This window comes from Microtus ochrogaster, chromosome 5 (genome assembly GCF_000317375.1).
Source record: "Microtus ochrogaster isolate Prairie Vole_2 chromosome 5, MicOch1.0, whole genome shotgun sequence".
Classification (NCBI taxonomy): Eukaryota; Metazoa; Chordata; class Mammalia; order Rodentia; family Cricetidae; genus Microtus; species Microtus ochrogaster.
Window position 1 is genome coordinate 80,279,834 of NC_022012.1, and position 21,936 is coordinate 80,301,769.

Below are 21,936 nucleotides of genomic sequence, written 5' to 3' on the forward strand. Positions count from 1 at the left end.
AGAGAGAGAGAAAGGAAGAAAGAAAAGAAATATAGCCTCTTTACATGAAATGATGGTGACTATACTAATAATGTATTGTCTGAGCAAAGTAAAAACTTGCGATCCATGCCTAGTTTTCCAATTTAGTGCCTTTTACTTGTCTGTGAGATTCCAGAAGCAAGGGTCTATATGCATACTAGCAAAGAGGCCATACCCAGGTGGAATCATTGGTGAATTGGTAAATATTACCAGCTATTAGCAACTGATAGCTTCTGGGGGAGGGAGAAGTGGTTTTCTTTAGCGGTATGATCCCAGGAAGTTTGATCACACTGCAGTGGATGGCCCCCACCTGTGGGTATGTGGGCAGCACATACGGGACTCTGTGGATTATTTACAAATACATGAAGAAGAGAAAAGAGGACCTAGGCGTGGTGTCACACAACTTTAATTCCAATCCTAGGAAAGTAGAAGCAGGTGAGTCGGGGCCAGCCTGGTCTACACAGAGAGCTGACTAAAGTGACATAGAAAGAACTGATCTATAAATAAATAATAAGCAAATAAATAGAAGTCATAAAGTTGGGAGGTAAGGATAGACCTGGAAAAAGGTGGAGGGGGTAAATATGACCAGAATATGTTGTATGAAATTGTTGAAGCGTTTTAAAATGCTTATCAGTTTGCTGCTGGGGGTGATAGTGGTGCTGTGATTTCTAACATCTGCCCATTTCTATGGTGTAAATGTTCCCGCTGTGGCTGGTTCAAGCACTGAAGGTGGTATACTGAGTTGGAAGGAGACGCACATGGTTGACCCTTGAGGGTCAGTTCTTGCGATTCTGGCAAGTTCCACAATAAGTCCTCCCATTCCTGGATGATAGGTCACTAAACACCCCGTTTTAACCCTCAACTTCCTCATCTGTGGCTTGGGGATTTTGTTTGCCTCTGAAGATTGAAGCCAGAAAGCACATGACACGGTGGTACTGTGTACTTAGGAGATAGTGGGTGCCCTTCTGTATATTCACACAGGAAGGGTTATGACTGGTATCTTGTCCCCTAAACCAATGAAGGCTGAAGTCAGGTTTAGGGTCAGGGTAGAGCCAATGGATGTCTTCTAAGATCAGGTCCTTGACTCTGCCCATTCTGTCCAGATACAGGCCTGCCAGAGTGAGATTCTCTCCATTGTTAGCCCCCAGGTTCTGTAGTCACAGGATCACAAAAGAGCCACCTGCTACGGCGTCCATGTGCCATCAGGGCCAGAGCCTCGGTGCTGGTGCATGGGGGTCAGGCAGAGAGCAGTACTCTTCCCTCTGCGGCCTGGCCGCTGAGGCTTACAGCCTGGCCTCTGCCCAGACTCGAGGTTAGACTTTGCTCTATGGTGGGGAACAGAGATGGGGAGTCAGGCAGTAGCTCAGCCCACAACAAGCTGAAGCTAATACCTCTTTCTTTTGATGTTGATTTTTTTTTTCCATCACGGTCCTGACATTCAGCTTGGCAAATTGCAATTAGTGATCTGCCCGCCTCCTGCTCTGAGTTCCCATGCCAACCGACCCGGGCACACACAATGGCATGAGCCCAACCCCCTAGCACAGGCCTGAGAAGGAATGTGGGACAAGGAGCCAGAAGAGAGACCTGGCCCTAGATGACACCAGGGGATGTTATTGGCCCTGTGAAGGGTGTTGGGGGCCCTGAGAAGTTTCCTGACATTTCCCTACTCCATTGTGCTCTCTGAACTCCTGGCCTCTTACATCTCTGTGGTGGGTCCCTTATGGGCTGTCTTGGAAGAGCCTTTTCTACAGCTTGCTTAAATGGATGCAGGGCTGAGAATACAGGATGTTATGCACACCTGTTCATCTTGTCCACTCACGGAGAATATAGCATCCTTGGCTCACCTACTCTTATGTTTTTTTTGTGCCATTCTAAGAGATGACCCCGAATTATCTCCACTTTCCAGAAGAGGAAGCTGGGGGGGATTTAAATGATCATACGGTGGTACCAGAATACAGGCGGCCTATTACGTAGGCTTACAGTTCAGGGGTTCGCCAGACCTCCAGAAAGGAGTTGGATGATCTGTACTGGAGCCCTGGTTGGGCTCATGATTGATATCCAACCTTGGGTCTCTATAAGCATCTCCGACAGGAAAGTAGGAAGACAAGGGCCTCTGAGTTGAAAGCTCTCTGTGTCTTCTGCTCAGATGAAGCCCAGGAAAGTGGGTTCCTCCACCTCTTCCTGTTTACATGATGGATTGGGGATGACAGCAGGTCCCATCCCTTTCCTCAAACCTCAGCTGGCTTTCTCGGGTCTCTGACCTCCCTGGTGTCCAGAAGTCTCCATGTTCAGAACTGGAGCTACATCAAGGACTGGTCTTTCTAGTGAACAATAGTCTCTCTGTAGGCTTCTTCCAAACTGCTGAACTCCCTCAGCGCATCCACAATGCCCTCTTCTCTCCTCCCTGGCTGCAAGTCAGTGTGAGGAAAGCCTAGGCCACCAGACCAGACATCAAAGGGAAAAATCACAGGCTCACTCTGGCTCCTTGTGTCTGCTCCTTCTCTGGTGAAAATTGAGTTGAGTGAGTAGCTGCCCCGGTTCCCCTGGGTGGCCAGGAATGGGCTGTTGCAGCTGCAGCTCCTGACATCTCTTTCTCTCCTGGATGCAGGATGCAGCACTGGGCCCGGCGCCTGGAGCAGGAGATTGATGGTGTAATGCGGATTTTTGGAGGCGTGCAGCAGCTCCGAGAGGTAAGCTGGTGTACTTGATTTTCATCCGGGACCTTTTTCCCAGCAGGAATGAGGAAATGAGGGAGAAATGAGGGGGTGAGGAGGAGGTGACATTGTTGAAGTCCTGGTATAGGGAGCCATAGTGGATCTCAAGTAGTGACGCCGTGAGGTCTCAGTCTGACTTTTTCCAGGAACCTGTTGGGATGGTGGCCCATTCTGATGAACCTTGTGCCTGGGAGGGTGTTGGGACTTGTCAGTTTTCAATGTGGGTGAACTCTTCAAGGCATTTGAGGCAGTGCCTTGTGCGGGAGCTCAGGCCCTTTAGGGGCCATAGCTACAGGGTGTGCAGAAGCCAAGAGTCTCATCAGCAAGTAAATAGGATGGCCAAGCCAAGCAGGACCCAGAGAAGAGGGTGGGAGGCTGGTATTCCAGGCACTATAGTCTTGGCAAGCTTGGTTAAGTGTCGAGATGAGGGATCAAGGTGCGGGAGGGGTGATTGATTAGGCGCCGGTGACCATATTCATCCTGGGAGATTATGTTAATGTTTGAAATAGTGATGTGACGAGCTGGCCATCCGTCACCCCCAGAAGGCTGCAAAATGTGCTGCCATCAGGCTACAGGCTTGAGCTCTCTGTGAGGAATGTGGAGGCTCTGAGAGCGGAGCTCTTACAGCAATGGGTGTGAGGCTCTAATAGGAGGGTGTCTCTTCAGTTTGGTCTTTATGGGGAAGTCCTGGCCAGAATCAAGCAGAGGAATAACGGGGCTCTCCTTCCCATCGTTGGCCTGGGGACAGCAGAGAAAACAGTTACTACTGGGGGTTGAGTCTAGGCCTAGGGTTTGGTAATTAGTATTTCTGTCATCCCTCTTGGCCAGTGCCAGGGCTAGGAGATGTAGGCAGGGACTGTAGGATCATCCTCAGCCCCTTTTCAGGCTCAGTTAACTTGGAGTGAGTTTATTTACATTCTTATGGATGTAGGACCCCTGGCACAAATGATGTTAAGCAGAGGTGGCTAATGAGGGGGTGGCATGGTGAGGAGGGCATCCAGGTCTGAAGGTCTGAGCTGCTAGCTTGCTCAGCATTCTTCCTGAGATCGCTCAGGCCTATAGAACTCCCTTTTCTGGTGCTGGGCTTGAACTGCAGTAGCCCCCATCCTACTCTTCCTGTGAACTCTCAATGACTCAGCTGCACTTGGAAGCCGCCAGAGCTTCCAGAGAAAGCACTATGGGAAAAGCTGTTCCGGAACGGGAGTCAATTTAGGCTCAGGAATAGCATTCTGCACTAACCAGGCTATAAGTGGGCACTGCCAAGTGCAACCTTGTAGGTTAATGGAGGAATGGTAGCCCCTGGAATCTGTAGCGCATGCTTTTCCAAGTTTTCTATGGGGCATTAGTACATCTGCGTATATCTAATGCCAGTTAAGAGCCCTCCAGGATTTCATATTTATGAGCGACTCAGAACGAACATTCATCTATGAAAAAATAATGTACGCTATATGCATGAGATGTGGATCTGTCTGGATGGGTGAGCTTCCTGGATGGTAAGGACCAGACATGGAATTTGATAGCAAACCTGTCATATGCACCTTGGGGAGACCTGGATCCCCCTGTTAGCCCTTTTTCACTGGGGGGGGGTTGCCTGGAAGATGAGGAGTAGGGTGGCAATGGACAAGCCAATTTTACCCTGCCCCCCTGTCCAGAAATCATTAGGATTTTCTTCATTTTCTCTCCTAGGAAATTTTCTCTCCCTTTGGGTGGCGTGTGGGTAATTCCAGGCCCTTTTACCAGTGAACAAGCTGCCACAGCTGGCTTGTGGCAGAGCTGGGGCTCTGCCTCCTGCTCTAGCCCAGCCTCTGGCTGTTTTTCTCCTCCTGGGCACACAGAGGATGCGTGTGGCTGTGGGAACCTGGGCAGGGCTGTGCTTCGTATGGCAGGTGGGCAAGGAAATGCTGACCCAGCGTCCCTTACTCTTGGCAGCCCCTCCGCTGCCCACGGCTGCCAGCTCTCAGAGGCTCTGTTCTTGTCCAGTTTTTCTCACCTGCTTCCTCAGCCTCTTCCTGCTGACAGCTCTGGGACTGCTTCTTGGCACTGACTATTTGGCTGAGATGTGTCCACGGGGGAGGGGACAGGTGTACGGGTCTAGCGGAAGGAGCTAGAATGATCTAGCCAGTGGACTCCCTACCTGCTCCACTGTTCACATCTGACCCAGATCCTCATACCCTCTCCCTCCCTCCAATGCACGGGCAAGGACTGGTGTGTCCTCCTTGTGTTTGTCCTGGTGGGTCAGGATGGTTGGTGCAGAGCTGTGACCAGTGCTATCATTGGCCCTCTCACTAATGCTGCCAACCTGCCAGCCTAGGCCCCCACTGGGGTGGCCCCTCCTCAGGCTTCTGAGCCTCTTTCATGGCTCCACTCCTTGCCTTCCCTACTCCTAGAGGCTGCCCCACCCCCAGTAGCTTGGAGCCTCAAGGGCTGGCAGCTGCAAGAGAGCAGAAACTGCAGACAGTGGCATTTGGGAGAGTTTTCCTTGCCTTGGCATTTTCCTCCTCCCGACCTATCACAACCCCATGGGGCATGGCTGGGGGCAGACTATGGCCCATTTATAAGTTAGAAACCATGGCAGACCGTGGCAAGGAAGCTGTGTATGAAGACCCTGTCTCATCCCCAGGCCAGTACCTGGTCTGCTGCTAACATGTCATCTCTTCCTCCTTAGGTTAGCCAGATAGCCCTGAGCTACGCTTCCTTGGACACTATAGCCCCACCCCAGCCCTTGCCAATTTTTCCTTGTGTTGTCCATGAAAGTGTGGACCCTAAACATTCCGCCTCCTCTACAGCCCATGGGACTGAGGGAGGTCTCCTGAGCCCCTTCTCTACCCTCCCCCATCAGCACCATATTGTCCCCATGCTAGGGGGAGAGTAGAGAACATATGCTTGGGCTCAGAGCTCATTTGCATAATGAGGATATCAAGATGAATAATTCATCAGTTGCTTGGGGGTGCAAGGGGAGGATGAGGAGAAGGGCAGATCCTCTCCTCTTCGAAGCCTAGGGCAGGTACATTCCCACTTCCGAATGGGTGGCAGGGTACAAGGAGAAGAGCTCTGGGGACCTTGTGAAAAGCAAGGCAGTAGAGACTATCCTCGGGCGTGGGACAGTCATCGGGTGTACCAGCCCTGGGATAGGTAAGATGCTCGCTTATAGGGGAGAGGACCTTCTGCTAAGAGTGGGAGGAAACTGTTGACAAGGCTGGCTGGAAGCAGGGACCTGAGATGCCATGAGCATCTCAGCCTATCTTCTGGAATCATACTGCCCATGTCAAACTCTATGGATCTCACTTGCTGGTCAGGCCGGAAATGCCTGTTGCCCTGATTCTATCTTAAATGCCTCCTCTTTCATGACTGTCTTAGCCGACCTATGTGCCACTGGGTTTCCTCACAGACTTGTTGTGAAGGAGGGAAACCCAAGGTCCTGGTCAGTCATCCCCAACAGCCAATCCCAGAGCTCAGACAGGCCAACCATGAGCAGGTGTCCAGGCAATGGAACCGCACAGTGAGCAGCTCCCCAAGCTATGTCCACAGAAGCAGGTTCAGAAATTCCCAGTCCCAGTCTCTTCTGGGTCCCCCCAACTGACATCGTCCAGTCAGGGTGATTCGGGCCCATGGAGTCTGTGGCTCCTCAACCTTTTATGAGGACCAAAAATAGTATTTCTAAACCAGCGCCACTGCCAGTCCTGTCCGTCTTGTCTTCCCCCGCTATTCCTCCTGCTCGTCAGCTCAGCACTCAGGAATGTGTACATAATATTTGTAGCATGCCACATCTGGAGCTGGCTATCAGCATGGACCAAAGTCCGGAAACATCTACCGTTCTCTGTAGGTGCCTTTGAGAAATGTCTCTGTCCCACCATCTCCTCCCCAGCTCACCTCTGCAAACTTACACACTGGCTTTAGTATTTGCTGAAAATGCTTCTGTTCCCGTTTGAGGAAAGTGTATATTGGGCATCCAAGGCAAGGTTAACAGTGCCCTAAAATGGCATGGAGCACCAGAACCATAGAGGGGCAGAAGAAGAGGCTTGGGTGAGGGGACGTGCCAGGGGTTGGAAGTGGTCCCAAAAGGACCAGGCAAAGGCAGCGGTTGTGACCCCTGGTCCACACACTGATTTGTGTGTGCCTTTGAAAGACAGGCAGCAAGCAGCTCTTTAGGGATGCAGTGCACTGAGTCTGCTGGGGGATGATGAGAGAACCCCACCAACTCCCTCCCAGATCCTTCCGGGCTTACTGCACCCCCACCTCAGAATCGGCTTCTCTGCACTTGCTTATCATGCGGCCCCACCCCTCCATCCAGCCGCCTCCCTCCTTTGGGGGCCCAGCGACACCCTCCTCTCCCCTGGTGCAGATGATGGTGACGCGGGGTGCCTTGTAGTGGGGGAGGTGGCAAGGGGCTCGGGTGTGAAATATGCCGCTGGGTAGGGATTGCTGTCGCTTGCCTCCCTAAAAACCCACATATATTATTCTTTAATGGAAAGTTAATTGTCTTATTATTCCCTCCATATGGTCCTCTTGCTTGGCACCCAGCGGGGATGCATGGGGCTGAGGGGGGGCTCCTGGGAGGGCGTCGGAAACGTGATGAGGCCGCCGCTTGAGCATAATTGGTTACAGAGAGGCGGGTGCAGCAGAGCCTGGCCGAGCCCTGTCTGGACCCCCTTTTTGTACCCTGTTCTCAGCCTAGCCTACTCCCTACCTTTTCCCTTTCCTTGCCTGTCTTTGAGTGACAACACACGTCCCCCACAGACACCACGACGTCTGGAGCACGCTTTCCTGAGTGAGGTTACGCAGTGTTGGCGGGAGGTGGTTGCTGCTCTTCTGCTCCGCCCTGAGATACACACTCTCCAATGAGACTTAATGGAGAAAATTTCCATTTTTTTGAGGAGTTTTTCTAAAAGCTGTTTTATCTATGGAAGGAACTGCTGCCTATGGGCCAGCCAGGCTAAGGTCTCCCACCCTTTCACACAGCACATCAGAGAGACATTGCAGGAAGTACAGTGGAGGGACACCTTCCCTAAGTAGTATCCATGCCTCGAGCACCAACAGCCTTAGACGCCCTAACGCTGGCAGCTCCTGCCAGGCTGCTGCGGTTGACTGGCACTAGAGCCTTTCTCAGCCCCAACCCTCTCCTCTTACTTCCGTCTGGGAGCATGAGAGTGTTGTTTCCGAACGACTTCAGCGGGTGGAGATACAGTGATAGAAAAACCCAGAAGGGGTCTGGGCACAAACACATGCCTGCTCTTCACCCCTGGAGTCTCAGCTGAGGAAAGCTGAGGCAGAGGTCCTTGCTAGATGGCTTGTGGGATTTTGGAATCTCCTCAGAAGGTGCTGCTAAGGTTTCTGGGAGTCCACAGACATAGAAGGGTCTAGAAGAATATCGATAGATGGGACCCACTACCAGATACAAGCATAGGGAGAGAGGCCTCTGGCTTCTAACTTGACAAGAGGTCACTATGGGGTGCATCCAAGGTCATCTCGAGGACACGAGGAACAGCTTGGAATAGGAACGACATGTTTGCAGTCTGTGTCTTCTGAAGACAGAATCTGCCCTGGCTCACACTGAGGTGGAGCTGGGGTCTTAGAGCTTATGCCTTGGGCAGCAATTGAAAGATAATGTGGTTGGGAATGACAGGGCTGGACTTTCAGCGTTGGACCTGGGGCATGCCCTCCTGCCTGTTTGAGCTTCTACCCCCATTTGTGATATGGAGATCCAAGCAGTTCTGTCTTCATGGGAGATGTAGGAGCCTCAGGGGAGCAGAAGAAGAAAGGTGTTGGCTACAGAAGCATGCACATCAGAGCTCTTCTGCCAGGAAAAGGAGCCCTGTAAGCATGGGTGTCTCCATTCCGTATCTCCAGAACAAATTGATTGCAGTTCTAAGGGTTGGTCACAGGTTTTTTAAAAATTCAAATATCAGGGTGTCGTCTCTGTTTAGCTCAACCCAGGATTTTGAAAATTGGTTTTCTCATCCTGGCTGATCATGACATATTTTGGAGACATTTTACTGAGAAAGGCATAAAGGACACCAAGCTTGGGCAGGGCTGGAATAAATAGCATCTATGAATCTATGATCAAATGAGGGTAGTGCTTTTCTTGGCCAGAAGTCCAGGGAGCCAAATGCAGAGACACCATGGGGAGGAGATGGCAGAGGTTAAGGGAAGAGACCTTGGTTTATCCTCCTAGCCAGCAAGTCACATGCTTGCCCCTCAGGCCCTTTAAGAAGAGTGAAGAGTATGGCAGCTTGCCTATCATAAACTCGGGGACAGAACAAAGCCACCAAGCTCTGGACTGTTCCCCGGTATTGGCCCCAGGAATGGGCAGGTTGGTGGGTCAGGCCACAGCTGGGATCGGGGGTTCTTAAGTGGAAGCTCCAGAGATTTCAGGGTCATCTGGCTGGGGGTTCCTTGCCTTAAGAAGGGGCAGTGTTGGAGGACATGAGCAAAACCTTTCCAGGCAGACAGCACTTCCCTGAAGTGAAGGCCGCTTAGGTCTGTTGTCTCAGGAATTTGGAGATGCCTATCTAATAAAGAATGCTAATCCAATGCCTATCCATAAAGCAAGTCACCTCTCAATGCACACATACATGGAAAAGATGTTCTAGTGAACACATGGACTCTCCTCTGAGATCCCCAGAGAAGCTGACTTTGTGGCAGGACAGCAAGAGTCCAGCTTCTGTGAAGACCCAGTCCTTATGGAAATAGCTGGGGCCTCTGCTCTCCTCCTCCAGCTTCCACACCCATCTCTGAAGAGTGTTGGGACTGCTGAGTCTACAGCCAGGGGCTGGTCTGACGATCCAGGAGGGAGACGGGGATGGGATAGAGAGCCTAGTGGGTTTCCATCTCGGGCCATGGGGGACAGTTGACCCACTCTGTATTCCTCCCCATCCCCATTCTTATCCATTGCTGAATCGGTGGCAGCCATGGGGACACTTGACTCAGATTCATGGAGCCCCAAGCGCTTGGCAGAGGCAGAGAAGTAATTGGTTTTGACAAACCACAGCCGGCCCCAGGGGCGGCAGCACAGGCAGCGTTTCCCACTACCAGGCCGAAAATGGAGGTGTCCTCTCCCCGCCTTTCCTGAGTACAGCTGTCCTCTCTGTATGGAAGAGATGCCGTGTTTGGAGAAAGCGGCAGAGCCACATCCTTGGTCTTACCTCTCTCCCAGCCTTGGGCTGGTGATTCTGAAGTCTAGCTGACCTATACCATATAGGGGAGGAGACCAAAGTAGCTAGATCCTGAGTAGAACTCAAGGCCCTGTCCTTGTCTCTCCTTGGCTGGATATGCACATGATGGACACTTAAGCTTGGGTGCCTAGCCTCAGGGTTCACAGCAGGACAAGAAACAGGCTATGCACATCCATGGCTGTAGTATATGCTATGCATGTAGGCACCACATGGCTGTGACAACAGATGACCAGCTAGTGACTGTTCTGTGGATGGATAACCGAAGATAGACATCTAAAGATTGAGAAGGAGGCACTGGGGCTCTGACTGTCCCACAAGGCCTTGGGTACCATCCATCCAGCCCCCGTGGGGGAAGTGAGGTCAGTGCTAGCTGCCCTGGGAGAGATAGGCCTGTATGGGGCTGCTGGATTGAAATCTACGTTCAGGAGCCCCTGATTGCTTTCTGTGAGGAAGTAGAGGACTCGGGCTGGGGAGAGGTGCTCTGGAGAAGAGCTGGCTGCACAGATACACTGGCACTTGGATGAAGCTAGGGAGTACGGGCCATTCTGGGGTGATGCAAAATCTCAGCTAAGGTGGAAGCGCTGAGTAGCGGTAGCTAGAAGCTTTGCCTAGGCATTTGGGCCTCCCCGCTGCCCTGTGCCCCTCCCTCACTAGACTTCATCCAAATCCACTTGCTCTTCTTCCTCATTCACCTTCTCCTCCTCTGCTGATTTAAACCAAGATCATAGTTCTCCTCTTCCAGGAAGCCCTCTAGGTCAATGCCAAGGCCCTTGGTGTCTAAGACTTCCACTCCTATCAGCTTTTGCATCCTTACTGTGCACATAGGCTTCCAGGAATCTCTGGGAGGTCCAATGTTGTGATTTCATCATGTGGAATACAGAAACTGTGGCCAGAAGGCAGGATTGTGTCCAGGCCTGCCAGAATCCACCGGAATAACCAGGAAGGCCATTAGCCCTGGTGACTCACTGCGAGTCAGTGGCTTCATGCTGAGACTGATATGAAATGGTACCTGGCTGACCGTTGTGTATGGGAGAGAGGTTAAAGTATGCATGCTGCTGTATGGGAGTACAAGTATGTGTGTTCACACTGCAGACACATCTGTGCCCAAGCGCTGCAGGGGAGGCGTGAACAACTGAGTGTTTGTGTGTTTATGGAAGCGAGTGCTCGTACCTGCATGTATTCCTCGTGGCAAGTGTGGCCAGGCAAGAGGGCACACATGGATCAGCGTGTGGCTCTGAGAGCTGCCTGCGGAAGTGTGTGCAGGCGTACATAAGGGCAGGGTGGGACTGAAGGAGGCAGATGCCAAGAGTTCTGTCACCTAAGCAGGTGAGAACTACTTAACCGATTCATTATCCAAGCTGAGAAATCTCAGTTGTGGATGAGAAGCACACATTACACACATGCTTTCCCCGAGTCATTTGCCAATACTGTGTGCAGCTTTCCTGCCGTGGGGCAGATAGCATCAGTTGTGTGTCATGCTCAGGATGAAGTGACCACCCCGTGGAGATCGTGGACCTTGTGCAGGGCAGTTCTTGATGTCCTTAATTCAGTACAAAGGCCAGGCTGTAAAGCCACCTAGGACCTTGTCCCTATAGAGCGGTGGCTGGTCCAAGGGCATAGATTCTGTGCCTTTGGATGCGTATGGGGAGCACTTATTTAATCTACAGGCACTGCTGGGCTCTTCTTCAGGAGTTCTCAGAGCCACACACTGATATTCTCTGCATTAATGCCTACGCTATCCTGTCCCTACAAAATGAAGGCCCTCACATTTCCCAGTAACTACAGCCCCACACTCCTTCCTATTAGCAACATCGCTGTGGTTGGATCTGCTCTGCATCTTCCATTCAGACACAGCTCCTGAGACACTGGTGAGCTCTGCACCAGACTCCTACAATCTGGGCTCAGTGCTAACTCCAGCCCTCACTCCTCAAAGACCACCCCCCAGCCCCACCTCGGTACTCTGCGGCATCATTGCGCAGTCAGACTAGGTAGATGGGTCAAGAGGCAACACTTGCCTCCTGATCAGGTGTTGACGGAAGAGCTTTCATTATGCTCCATCTATAGGCGTGGAATAAATCGGTGTGCAGTGAATTTATTCTTTTTAAAGAGGGACTTTACCACTGGGGAAAACTTTTAAAAGGAACATTTATATAAAAAGCAATTACCATGCCAGTAATTTTTATGTATTCTCCCCCTTCTTTCGTTGCCTTTGTGTTTGAACGTGACCGCCTCCTGGGCAGCTGCAGCCTGGCTTCATGGCAGCCTAGCTAAAGCTTCTTGCCTGTAGGAGCGGCCTCTTCTAGGATCAGTGTGCAGGGCCTGGGCCCAGCAGGGGTGTGGACTCCAGGAGCGTGGCTGGGTTTGTGTTCCAAACTTGAGTACTTTGGAAATTTCCTCCAGTGTGTAGCTTTGTTCTGAGGTTGCTCCAGAACATGTCTCAGGTCAGGGACATCCTTTCCAGACTCTTATTGGCAGCTGCTGAGCACTTAAAGGCCCTGCTTCGCAGCAGCTTTACAGGCCAACTCCAGGAGGAAGGAGGTAGCCCGTGTAGGAGCGGGAAGGAGTGGGTATTTCCCCTCCCTAGGAGCCACTAAGGGAGCCACTAACGGGCATCTGCTTCCCCAGCCATTGTTGTGCTCACATTCCATGCATTATGTAAATTGTCTCCATTGCTGAGTGGTGGAGGAACCACTCAGTGGGAAGGAGGCTGCGAGGTCTGGAGCCTGCTTGGGGGGCGGACAGGAAACTGGGTCCTGAAAACTCACTGCTTTGCATCACGGATGGTCTGGCAGCTTCTATTTCTGGTTGGGGCCCCTGGGAGCCTGCACAACGTTTACATCTCCGACCACAGTTTGTTGGGGGACAGATGGGGAGTTCCCAGGAAGTTGAATGAGCTGCCTCATTAGATGAGACCTCCCACCTCAGATTGGCTTCTGCTCCCCCACATCCGCAGGGCCTCTATGGACACCCTGTGGTGGAGCCACGGAAGGTCCGGGGCTGGGAAGATGCCTCAGTGGGTAAAGACGAACATAAAGAGCCGAGTTTGAATTCTCGGAGCCCACACAAAGCCTGGTACAGTAGTGTAGGTGTGTGACCTCAGTGAGAGTGAATGCAGGAGCAAGAGAATCCTGGGGAGACCACTGGCCAACTAGCCTGGCATGCCCATCAGTAAAGAACAAGACACTGTGGCTTGGACAAGACGTGAGGTGAGAACTGACGCCTGGCTTGTCCTCTTACTCCCACACATATGTCAGGGCGTACAAGCACTTGCACTCCCTTACATGAATGAACACACACACAAAGGCACACATCACAATCAATTAATTTTTTGAAAGGTCCTATCTGGCCAAGGAGATGACTCAGGGGCACTCACCAGTGAACATGTGGTGTGAAAGGGTTACTGTTTGGGGCAATGTCAACATTCTGGGGCACCAGCCCTTGTGGAGGGGCTGTGGTGCTACCAAAGCATCTGAGGGCACAGAGGTCCCCAGGCCTTATAAAGGCTAGGACAGTGATGAGGCTCTGGAGGAGTCACGAGTCCTGTCTGTCATCTCGCCTTTGACAAACATGGTTTGCTGGGAGAACTGAGCCCACCCAGAGGGCTTGGGTCCAGCATGTCACTGTCTGAAGAACTCAGTGCTCTGAGTTTTTCCAAACCACTCATCTGAGCCTGCACTTGACCTGAGTCCGAACAGTACATACTGGTCCTCCTGTCCCAGGATCTGGGCTCCACTCTATTCCTTGAGCAGGAGGCTATGGAGTTGAGGCACCCCTGTACATTTGTGCGTGTTGTGCATTCCCTATACATCGTGGAGTTTGTATTCCACGAAGGGCTGTGAGTTAACAAATGACAGCCCTACGCAGTCCCACACTCCAGACAGCCTCTCTCATTCCCAAGCCCCTCCCAGGCAGGCTTGCCTATCCGTCCAGATGAGAGAGGCCCCTGGACTTTGGTATGAGCTCCAACAATTGTGAAAGACCCGGAGTGTCTCCAGCCTTCCTTGGCACTGTTCCTCAGCCCCCTGGCATGGGTGGCTTTATCTGTCAGATCACTCCAGTGGTTCCTATCCCTTTCTGAGTCTCACTTTGAAAAAAATGTAAGGAAGGGACCTCAGAACAGAGGTCACAAACACCAAATTGGTCTTTGGTCACCTGTACCTGTGATCAGAGAATTAAAACCTTGAGTGGCCTTCACTTTCAGACCGAGTAAAATGGTAGGCTCTACCGCTTCGTCGTCCATGTCCTGCGGCTAGAGCCGGGGTCAAACAGTCTCCAGTCTGATACCTCTGCCTCTGCTGTTTGTCCTTCTTCCTTCCTGCGCTTCTCTGCCTTCTCAACCTCCCTTACATTTCTGGATGGATTTCAAAATTCAGGGTTTTTAAGTCTGCATTACAAGGCACCTGGTGTAAAGTAACAGTTACACCAGCAAGCTGTGTAAGCGGAGGAGCCCCCTCTGCATTCCCAACTCCCCAGAGGCTGGTACTTCTCTTCTCCGAGCTCCATATCTCAGAATGACATACTTATGTCGCCTCTGCATGGTTGTTCAGGTTTAGGCATTATCCACAGATGCCCCGCTGTGAGAGATGAGAACAGGCCTCCCACGGCAGGCAGTCCTGGCCCTGCTCCTCCAGTGCCATCCTGTTGTGATGCAGTTAGATTCGAACTCACTGCTGACCTTGTCCTGACCTGACAAGTGCTGTTGAGAACCGTACATCATAGCACACACAATTCTTAAACTCGTTTCCTAAAGGTGACAACTGTCAGGGTTTTGTTTGTTAATTTATTTGCTGAGTGTCCTGTGACCTGTACTGCTTCTGCCTCAGACTTGCGCCTGCCATTTTACCTGACCCTCCTCATTCAGGCTGACACTTCCAGGTTCTATTCATTGCAGCTTGCTCCGGTGAAGACAGGCTCTTCCCGGGCTTGGGCATCTTCCCTGGGACTGTCTCCACCTCTCTGGGACATGTCCCCTCTTTCCTGGGTCCTGTAGCTGCTTCTTTCTTGGTATCTTGATTTTTTTTCCTTTGTCTGACACAGAATGTTTTCATTTGCCTTCCTGAGAAGTCTTCATGGGAGCCTGGCTCTTGGCTTGCTGGTCTCAGCCTTCCCGCCCTGCACACATCACAGGAACAGAGGTGGGCTGGAGTCCACTGGAAACCACCTACCGCCCATGTTTTAAAGCGGTTCCTTCCATTCTCCTGATACAGACAGTTTCAAAGCAGCCAGAGTCCTGAGCCATTGGCTGTGACCTGTTTTGTTTTGTTTTGTTTTTTAACCAGAAACATAAAATTTTCCCTCTCTGCCCAGTGTTTTAACGATTCCACACTTACTCTATTTCAGCCCGCAGTGGACCCTGCCACTCCATGCTCAGGGCCTTCACTTCGGAAAGTTTCTTCAATGCTTTCTTTTTCTGCTTTCTCTCGTTCCTTTTCTTTATCCTTTTATTACTTTGTTTTTGAGAACTCTCAACTCCGATACCTCTCCCTCCCCTTCTTTTCTCCCCCCCCACTTCCTATTCCTCCTCCTCTCTGGTTTTCCATGTCTGTACTTTTGTCTGGCGATTTCTCGGTTTTATATTCTAATCTTTCTATCAAGTCTTACATTTTACCACCTTCTTTTAAGTTTCTAAGATGTCTTTTTGCACCTTTTTAAAAATAACATCTTGTTCTTGTTTCATTGTTGCCACGGTGTCTGCTAACTCTCAGTGGTGTCCCTTTTTAGAAAACCTTTTTATTTTGAAAAAAAAAAAAGAACACACAGAGAAGTTGAAGAGATCGTACAAAAATGCCCCGATCCCTTACCCGGTTTCTTCTAGATACCTTGCAGAACCGTAGTACACGTGTCAACTGAGAAACCAGTGTAGCACTGCTCTCCGAAGGAGATGCAACACAAAGTTTTACTACATTTTTACCACATTTAAGACAGTCCATTATATTTAGCCGCCATATTTCTTTAATCTCCTCTAGTCTGTGGTGGATTGTATCTTTGTTTGTCCTTCCTTATCTTTTTTTTTTTTAGTTTTATATATTTTTATTTCATGTGCTTTGGTGTTTTGCCTGCATGTATGTCTGTGTGAAGGTGTCAGATCCCTGGGAACTGGAGTTACAGACAGTTGTGAGCTGCCATGTAAGTGCTGGGAACTGAACTTAGGTCCTCTGGAAGAGCAGCCAGTGCTCTTAATCACTGAGCCATCTCCTCAGCTCATCCTTCCTTAACACTTAAAATTATGTGCATGGGGATTCATGCACATGTATGTATATGGTCTACGTCTGTCCCTGGTGCTTGTGGAAGCCAGAGGAGGGCATGGGATCCCCGAGAACAGGAGTTATAAATGGTTGTGAGCCACCATATGGGTGCTGGGAACTAAATCCAAGTCCTCTGGAAGAGTGGTGAGTACTCTTAACTGCTGTGCTAGCTGTCTAGCCCCTGTCTTAACGTGTTTAAAAGTACTAGTCAAGGGGCTGGAGAGATGTCTCAGTGGTTAACAGCACTGGCTGCTCTTCCAGAGGACCCAGGTTCAATTCCCAGCACTTACATGGCAGCTCACACTTGTCTGTAATTACAGTTCTGGTGGACCAACACCCAAGGCAGAACACCTATACACACGAAACTGAAAAATAATTTTTAAAAAAAGTACCAGCCAAAGTTAGGTGTGGTGGCTCACACCTGCAATCCCAATAGTTGACAGGCTGAGGCAGAAGGATGGAGAGTTGGAGGCCAACTTAGGCTACATAGCAAAACCCATCATTGAGTTATAACTTAATAATATCATTATCATTTATGAAAAACATAAAACAAAAAAGTATTTCTCAGTTGTTTTGTCTAGTGCCCCTCCCGTAATTTTTCCCCCTGAAGATTCCTCGTGATTAGACTGAGGGTTTACACCTTTAAAGAAGGACATAGATGTATGTTCATTTCAGTGTGTTGTAGTAGGGCTACATGATATCAGTATGTCTTGGTCTTGGTCACTTGGCTAAGGGGCTATCTGCTTCCTCCATAGTAAACTTGCTGTTTTCTCCATTTATAATTTTAAAAACCTTTCTTGGAGGAGATACTTTGAGGCTGTGCAAACATCCCATTTCTCTCAAACTTCTGGCTGTCAGCTTTAGCATCCTATTGCTGGAGCTTGCCTGCAGCGATTATTACTGGAATGTTCAAATGGTGCTTTTCTATTTCTCTCATTCCTTCTGCATGTATTAACTGGAATTCTTCTGTAAGGAAGAGCTGTCTTTTTTCCTCTGTTTATTTTTTCAGTTATTTATTTCAGGGTGGACTCAGGGATGCTCTTTGTAGTCTATAGATATAATTCAGTAGTATTGTTATCAGTTCTGTTGTGCAGACTGCTCCAGCTCTGGAGCAGGTCGCCTCCTGCACTCTTTGGGCGTGCCCTCAGTCTTGCATGAGCCCTTATTTTAATTTCTGTCATCACGAGATGCTCAGACACATCTCGTATTTTTCCTGTCCCACTTTCGGACTCTGAACTACTCCTAGGAATGCTAGCTCCATTCATTGGAGAATATTTAGACATCAAGATCTGGGTGCTGTGTGTGCTTGCTGCTACTGCGTTATTACTGCCTCTAGGCCCTAGGAGTAGGAAATGTGTATGTGGGGGGTGTGTACGCTCACCCAGGTAAGCACAACATCTATAATTACACCTGTATCTGTCCTTAATATGTTTTCAAATTGTGAAACCACAATGGGCAGGCTCCAGTACAGCAACCCAGAGGTTCATTCAATTCTTCTTCCTTTCCTTCTAGAGACTTCTTTCTCCAACAGCAAGAACCCAGTTCTCATTATATGTAAAAGACACACTGGTTCGTCTAGCCCCAGTGTTTATAGCGCAGATTACATTTTCTCCCTGTGCCAGTTGGTCTCTGGTTCTGAGGTGCGTGTTCCCCTTCCTGCCCATGTTGGTATTTCCCTCGCTCTGTACATTTTTAAACAGACACAGAAGAGCATGTGATAGGACTATGGACTAAGGCACTGACCCAACTCTGGAGATCCCAAGTCGGTGTGCCACCAAATAGTGTGTGTAGAAGCTCCAGGTGTGGTCAAGGGACATGCAGATTATGATGTTCATTGTGTAAGATCCGGTCAGATTGTCTTCCTGGGCTGCAGGTCCCCCCAAGAGAAGAGTCTTTCAATATCCCATTTGGGCCTTGGGATTCCCAAATATTGGCACTTCCCCCACTACTGGCAGAAGTGAGATTTCTGAGATCCAAGGAGTTAGAGAGAACAAAGAGAGGCAAAGGGCACTACCAACCTCAGAGGGACAATTAGACGACTTGGTTCTCCCCCTGCCTATGGTCCAGCACCCCTCAATCTGAGTCTCGGGTCTTCTACTTGCAGGGAAGGCCCTGGCAGGCTTAGTTCATGCATTCAGTGGTTGTAGGAGGGCTTTGCGGAAGGAGAATGTCCTGCCTTGATGACAGGGCATCAGCTGTTCTGGGAAGCCCCGGTGCCCAACACTTTCTAACTGTAATCTAGCAAATAAGACCCCCGTGGCCAGGAGGCCTTTCCCCCATGGGGATGTTCCCAAAGCCTCAGCTGGTTCTGAGTCATCCAGAACAGGTTTTCTTTTCCCTGCTGCCCCAGGTCTCTGAGCTCCACCCAGGACCGTGCCCTTATCTTAACAGTTCTGTCCTCCTGGGAGCCCTCTCCAGTTACCAACTCCAGCTATTGAAACTGAGCTCACCTGAAGGCTGAAGAAGTGAGGCTGGGTAGGGTCTTAAGGGAGGTCAGACGAATAAATTACCCAAATCATATGACACAGATCTCAGCATCCTCATCTCTAAAAGGGAGGGTTGTCTCAGCCCTGAACCATGCTGAGATGGTGAAGGAAGTGGAGTTACTGCAGCTAACAGAACCAAGCTTCAAGCATGTAGAAGCAGCGACAGAGGAGCATGGTGCTACAGAGGCAGGAGCTGGAGGTCGGGCAAGACCCAGGATATAGGTAAATTGGAGCACCCAGGATCCAAGGGCAACTGGGAGTGAGGTTGAGGGTTCCAGGGGCTGGTGGGAGACATTCCTCACTCTTGCAGATAGACCTGGGCAGACTAGGTGAGCCACAGGCCGTTCTTGAAAAGCTCAGAGCTAAGATAATGGAATGGCTTTTTGCATGCTGGTTACAGGGAAAGATGCTCAGAAGGAAAAGAGACTTCACTTCCAATTTCTGTGATGGCATTTCCAGAGGCTAGGCTGGCTGGACCACCTGCCAGAGTCTACTTTATTGCTTTTTGTACTTGCTTCACTCAGTAAAGGATGGAAGAGGGGACAGAAGGCATTCAAGAACTCTAAAGAGGCAGTGGTGGTTTATTTGTTTGTTGAGGACGTGTGTGTGTGTGTGTGTGTGTGTGTGTGTGTGTGTGTGGTCACTAGTGATGGAGCCCGGAGCCTCATCTGTGCTAGATAAGTACTCTACCACTCAGTGACCTCCCCAGCTCAACAGTGGTATTCTAGGGGAGGCCAGGGCTGGAATGAGAGGCCAGGCTCTACTCTGACCTCTTCAGGGAAGATTTGGGTATCTGGGCTTTCCCTTCCTGTTTTTGGTTTTTCTTCTGCAAAATTGGGTGGTGGTACAGAACCCACTGCCACACCCTGAGCTCCTGGTCTGGAGTGGTTAGCCATGGAGGAAGGGCAGGTGGACAAAGTCAAAATAGGTGGGACTGAATGAGGTGGGGCAGATGAGGGCTCCTGATGAGTCCTGAGCACGCATAACATTGGGGAACTGAGGTCAAGAGAGGGCCACAACAGGCTCTCGCTCATACAGCAAGCAGGGGCCAGAACACGAGATGTAAATTTCATCCTGGGTCAGTGGGTGAAAATGATGACGTCGATCTGTTGTGCTGGTTGCAGTAGGTAAGACACACCTGTGTGACAGATGCACTCAGCCGTGAAGAGAGCTGGCCCCATCGTGTGAGCCTCTCCCCTCCCCCGCCCAATAAGCCCTTTATTTTGTGGGAACCAGCCATGGAGACTGGTTCGGCGCTAATTCAAAGCCACCAGCCTCCTTCCCACCGAGCCCTTCCCCTTGGCACGTGGCCCTCTCTAGTGAGTACACCTCTCTGTGCCTAGGTTTCTCCACCTAGAAAGCGGGGTTAACACTACATGTCCTGGTCCTTTCCTGGGGTGTCTCCAAATTTAAGCCACACATAACATGCTGGGCCGGTGACAAGAAGAGGTACTGGATGGTGTCTGATCGACATGGTTGTGGCGGTGGGAGGGTGAATGGCCGTTGAAACCCTGCCCTCCTGGAATCTGTCAAAGGTTGACAATGCTTGGCACTGGGGACAGGCTGGGATGGATGGAGCAGAGCATGCAGAGGAGTGGGCATGCAGGCCCGAGTGTCTGTTTTGCTGATTGCTCCTTTTGCTTTCAAGGAGATTAAACTATTTTTAGTCCGTGCCTACTGCTGGTGAGACGCCGGAGGAAGCCTTTCCATCGCCGAGATTTTCTGGAAGCTGCCAAGTGTGGTCTTCAGCTCAATTCTGGGAGCCTCCCAGAGCGGGCGGGAGGAGTGTCTCTCCATCTGGGGGCTTTGGGGACAGGCTAAGATCTTCCCTGAGGTCCTTGCTACGTTGGCCTCCTCAAACCGCACTGCCTCGGCCTGCACAAAGCAGTAATCTGATGCGCCCAATGTTTGTAACGCTGTGTTTAAAAAAAGTAATTTATTTTCTAATTATTCCTTGTCTTGCATAACCGTGCATTGCCAAAGTGTCGCTATTTAAAATATTTATCTCTCCACGCCGCAGGAGCAGCTCTGGAGCGTAGAGGGGGAAGAAATAAAAGTCTGCGTGCCAGTCGCAGGCATATTACTTTGACTCGTCCTGGCGGCTTTGACGTCTCCCTGTAAATACATTTATTTTTCATTAGGACGTTTCTGAGCTTGTGGCCCCCGGAGAGTGGAGTGATTACGCTGCTCATCCACGAGAGATGTAATAGAGGGTGCTCGCAGAACGGGTTCCGCCGAGAGCATCCTGTGCCTGTCTGTGTTGGAAGGGCTTGGGTTGGGGCAGACAGTATCCAGTCTTGAAATTTGTGTGTGCACTATAAACATGTGGTCAGGGACTTTGAACTTTGATTTAATGGGGAAACTGAGGCCCAAAGAAGGTCTGCTTTGGAGTGGAATCAACTTCACCTGTAAAACAAGCAGCAGGTCATTGGCCAGTCCTAGCCCTGGCGCCAAATCCTGTCTTTACGGCTGGAAAGGCTTCCTGGTCGGCGTCAGGGAGGTCCTGGGTAGCTTCAAAGGCGGCACATGCAGAGCTCAAGCAGAGGGCCCGAGGGTCCTGTTGGCAGGCTTCCACATGCAGGTCTCCCAACTCTTTTCCCGTTATCTGTCTGTGGCTGCAGATTTGAGCGTCGGTGGAAAGGCTGGTCCAAGGGTTCCGAAAGCATCCGTCTTCCCACTGCTAGTGGAAGCTGGACCTGGCTCCTCCCTTACTAACAGGCTATTTTCCAATCAGAAAAAAAGAAAAGTCTTTTTTTTTTCTTAGCTCACTGAGTCTAAGAGAGAGTTTTATGTTGAATTTTAAAATACCTTATTTTTTCCAGTCTCTAAACTGCTAATCTCCCAGGCTAAGGGATTCTGGGACAAAGGCGAGGCCTGGAAGTGGAAATCTGTAAAATTAGCTTCAGCGGTATTAGTGTTTGCAGTTGAAGATTGAAAAATTGCTTTCCCAGGGCCTGATTGGAGGCTCCGGGCTCCTCGGGGAAGAGGCAGGGACTCTGATCTTGGGAGGCTGCTGTGGGGCTGGGAGCCAGGCTGCCTGTGCCGGCCTAGGGAGTGTCTTCTCCCAGGTTGCCCCCAGCAGCTAACAGCTTTTCTAGCTCTCCGTTCACAGCAGGTGCCAAGTTCATGCTCCGGAGTCCAGCTGGGCCCCTTCCTCATCTTTCCTTGAGACCTCCTGAACACAGTTCCTTCCAGCCCCCCACCCTAGTTCTCAAACCCATGAGGGTGGGAGGAAGGTTCCATAGCCAGGCAGAGGGGCCAGCTCTGATGCACGTGGGTGCGCCCGTATGGCCCATCAGGC

General features: G+C 50.6%; 1 protein-coding gene across 10 annotated transcripts in view; it reads left to right on the forward strand.

Moving 5' to 3' along the window:
- The window catches only part of Cacna2d2 (calcium voltage-gated channel auxiliary subunit alpha2delta 2), a 130,357-nt gene that overhangs the window by 22,739 nt on the left and 85,682 nt on the right, over positions 1–21,936 (forward strand). For all 10 annotated transcript variants that reach the window (XR_003376962.1, XR_003376963.1, XM_026779501.1 and 7 more), the window contains exon 2: positions 2,627–2,708. Coding sequence is in view for 8 of the 10 variants with exons in the window: in XM_026779501.1 (XP_026635302.1) it covers positions 2,628–2,708 (81 nt within the window). In the remaining 2 variants the exon portion in view is untranslated. The remainder of the gene's footprint in view (positions 1–2,626; positions 2,709–21,936) is intronic.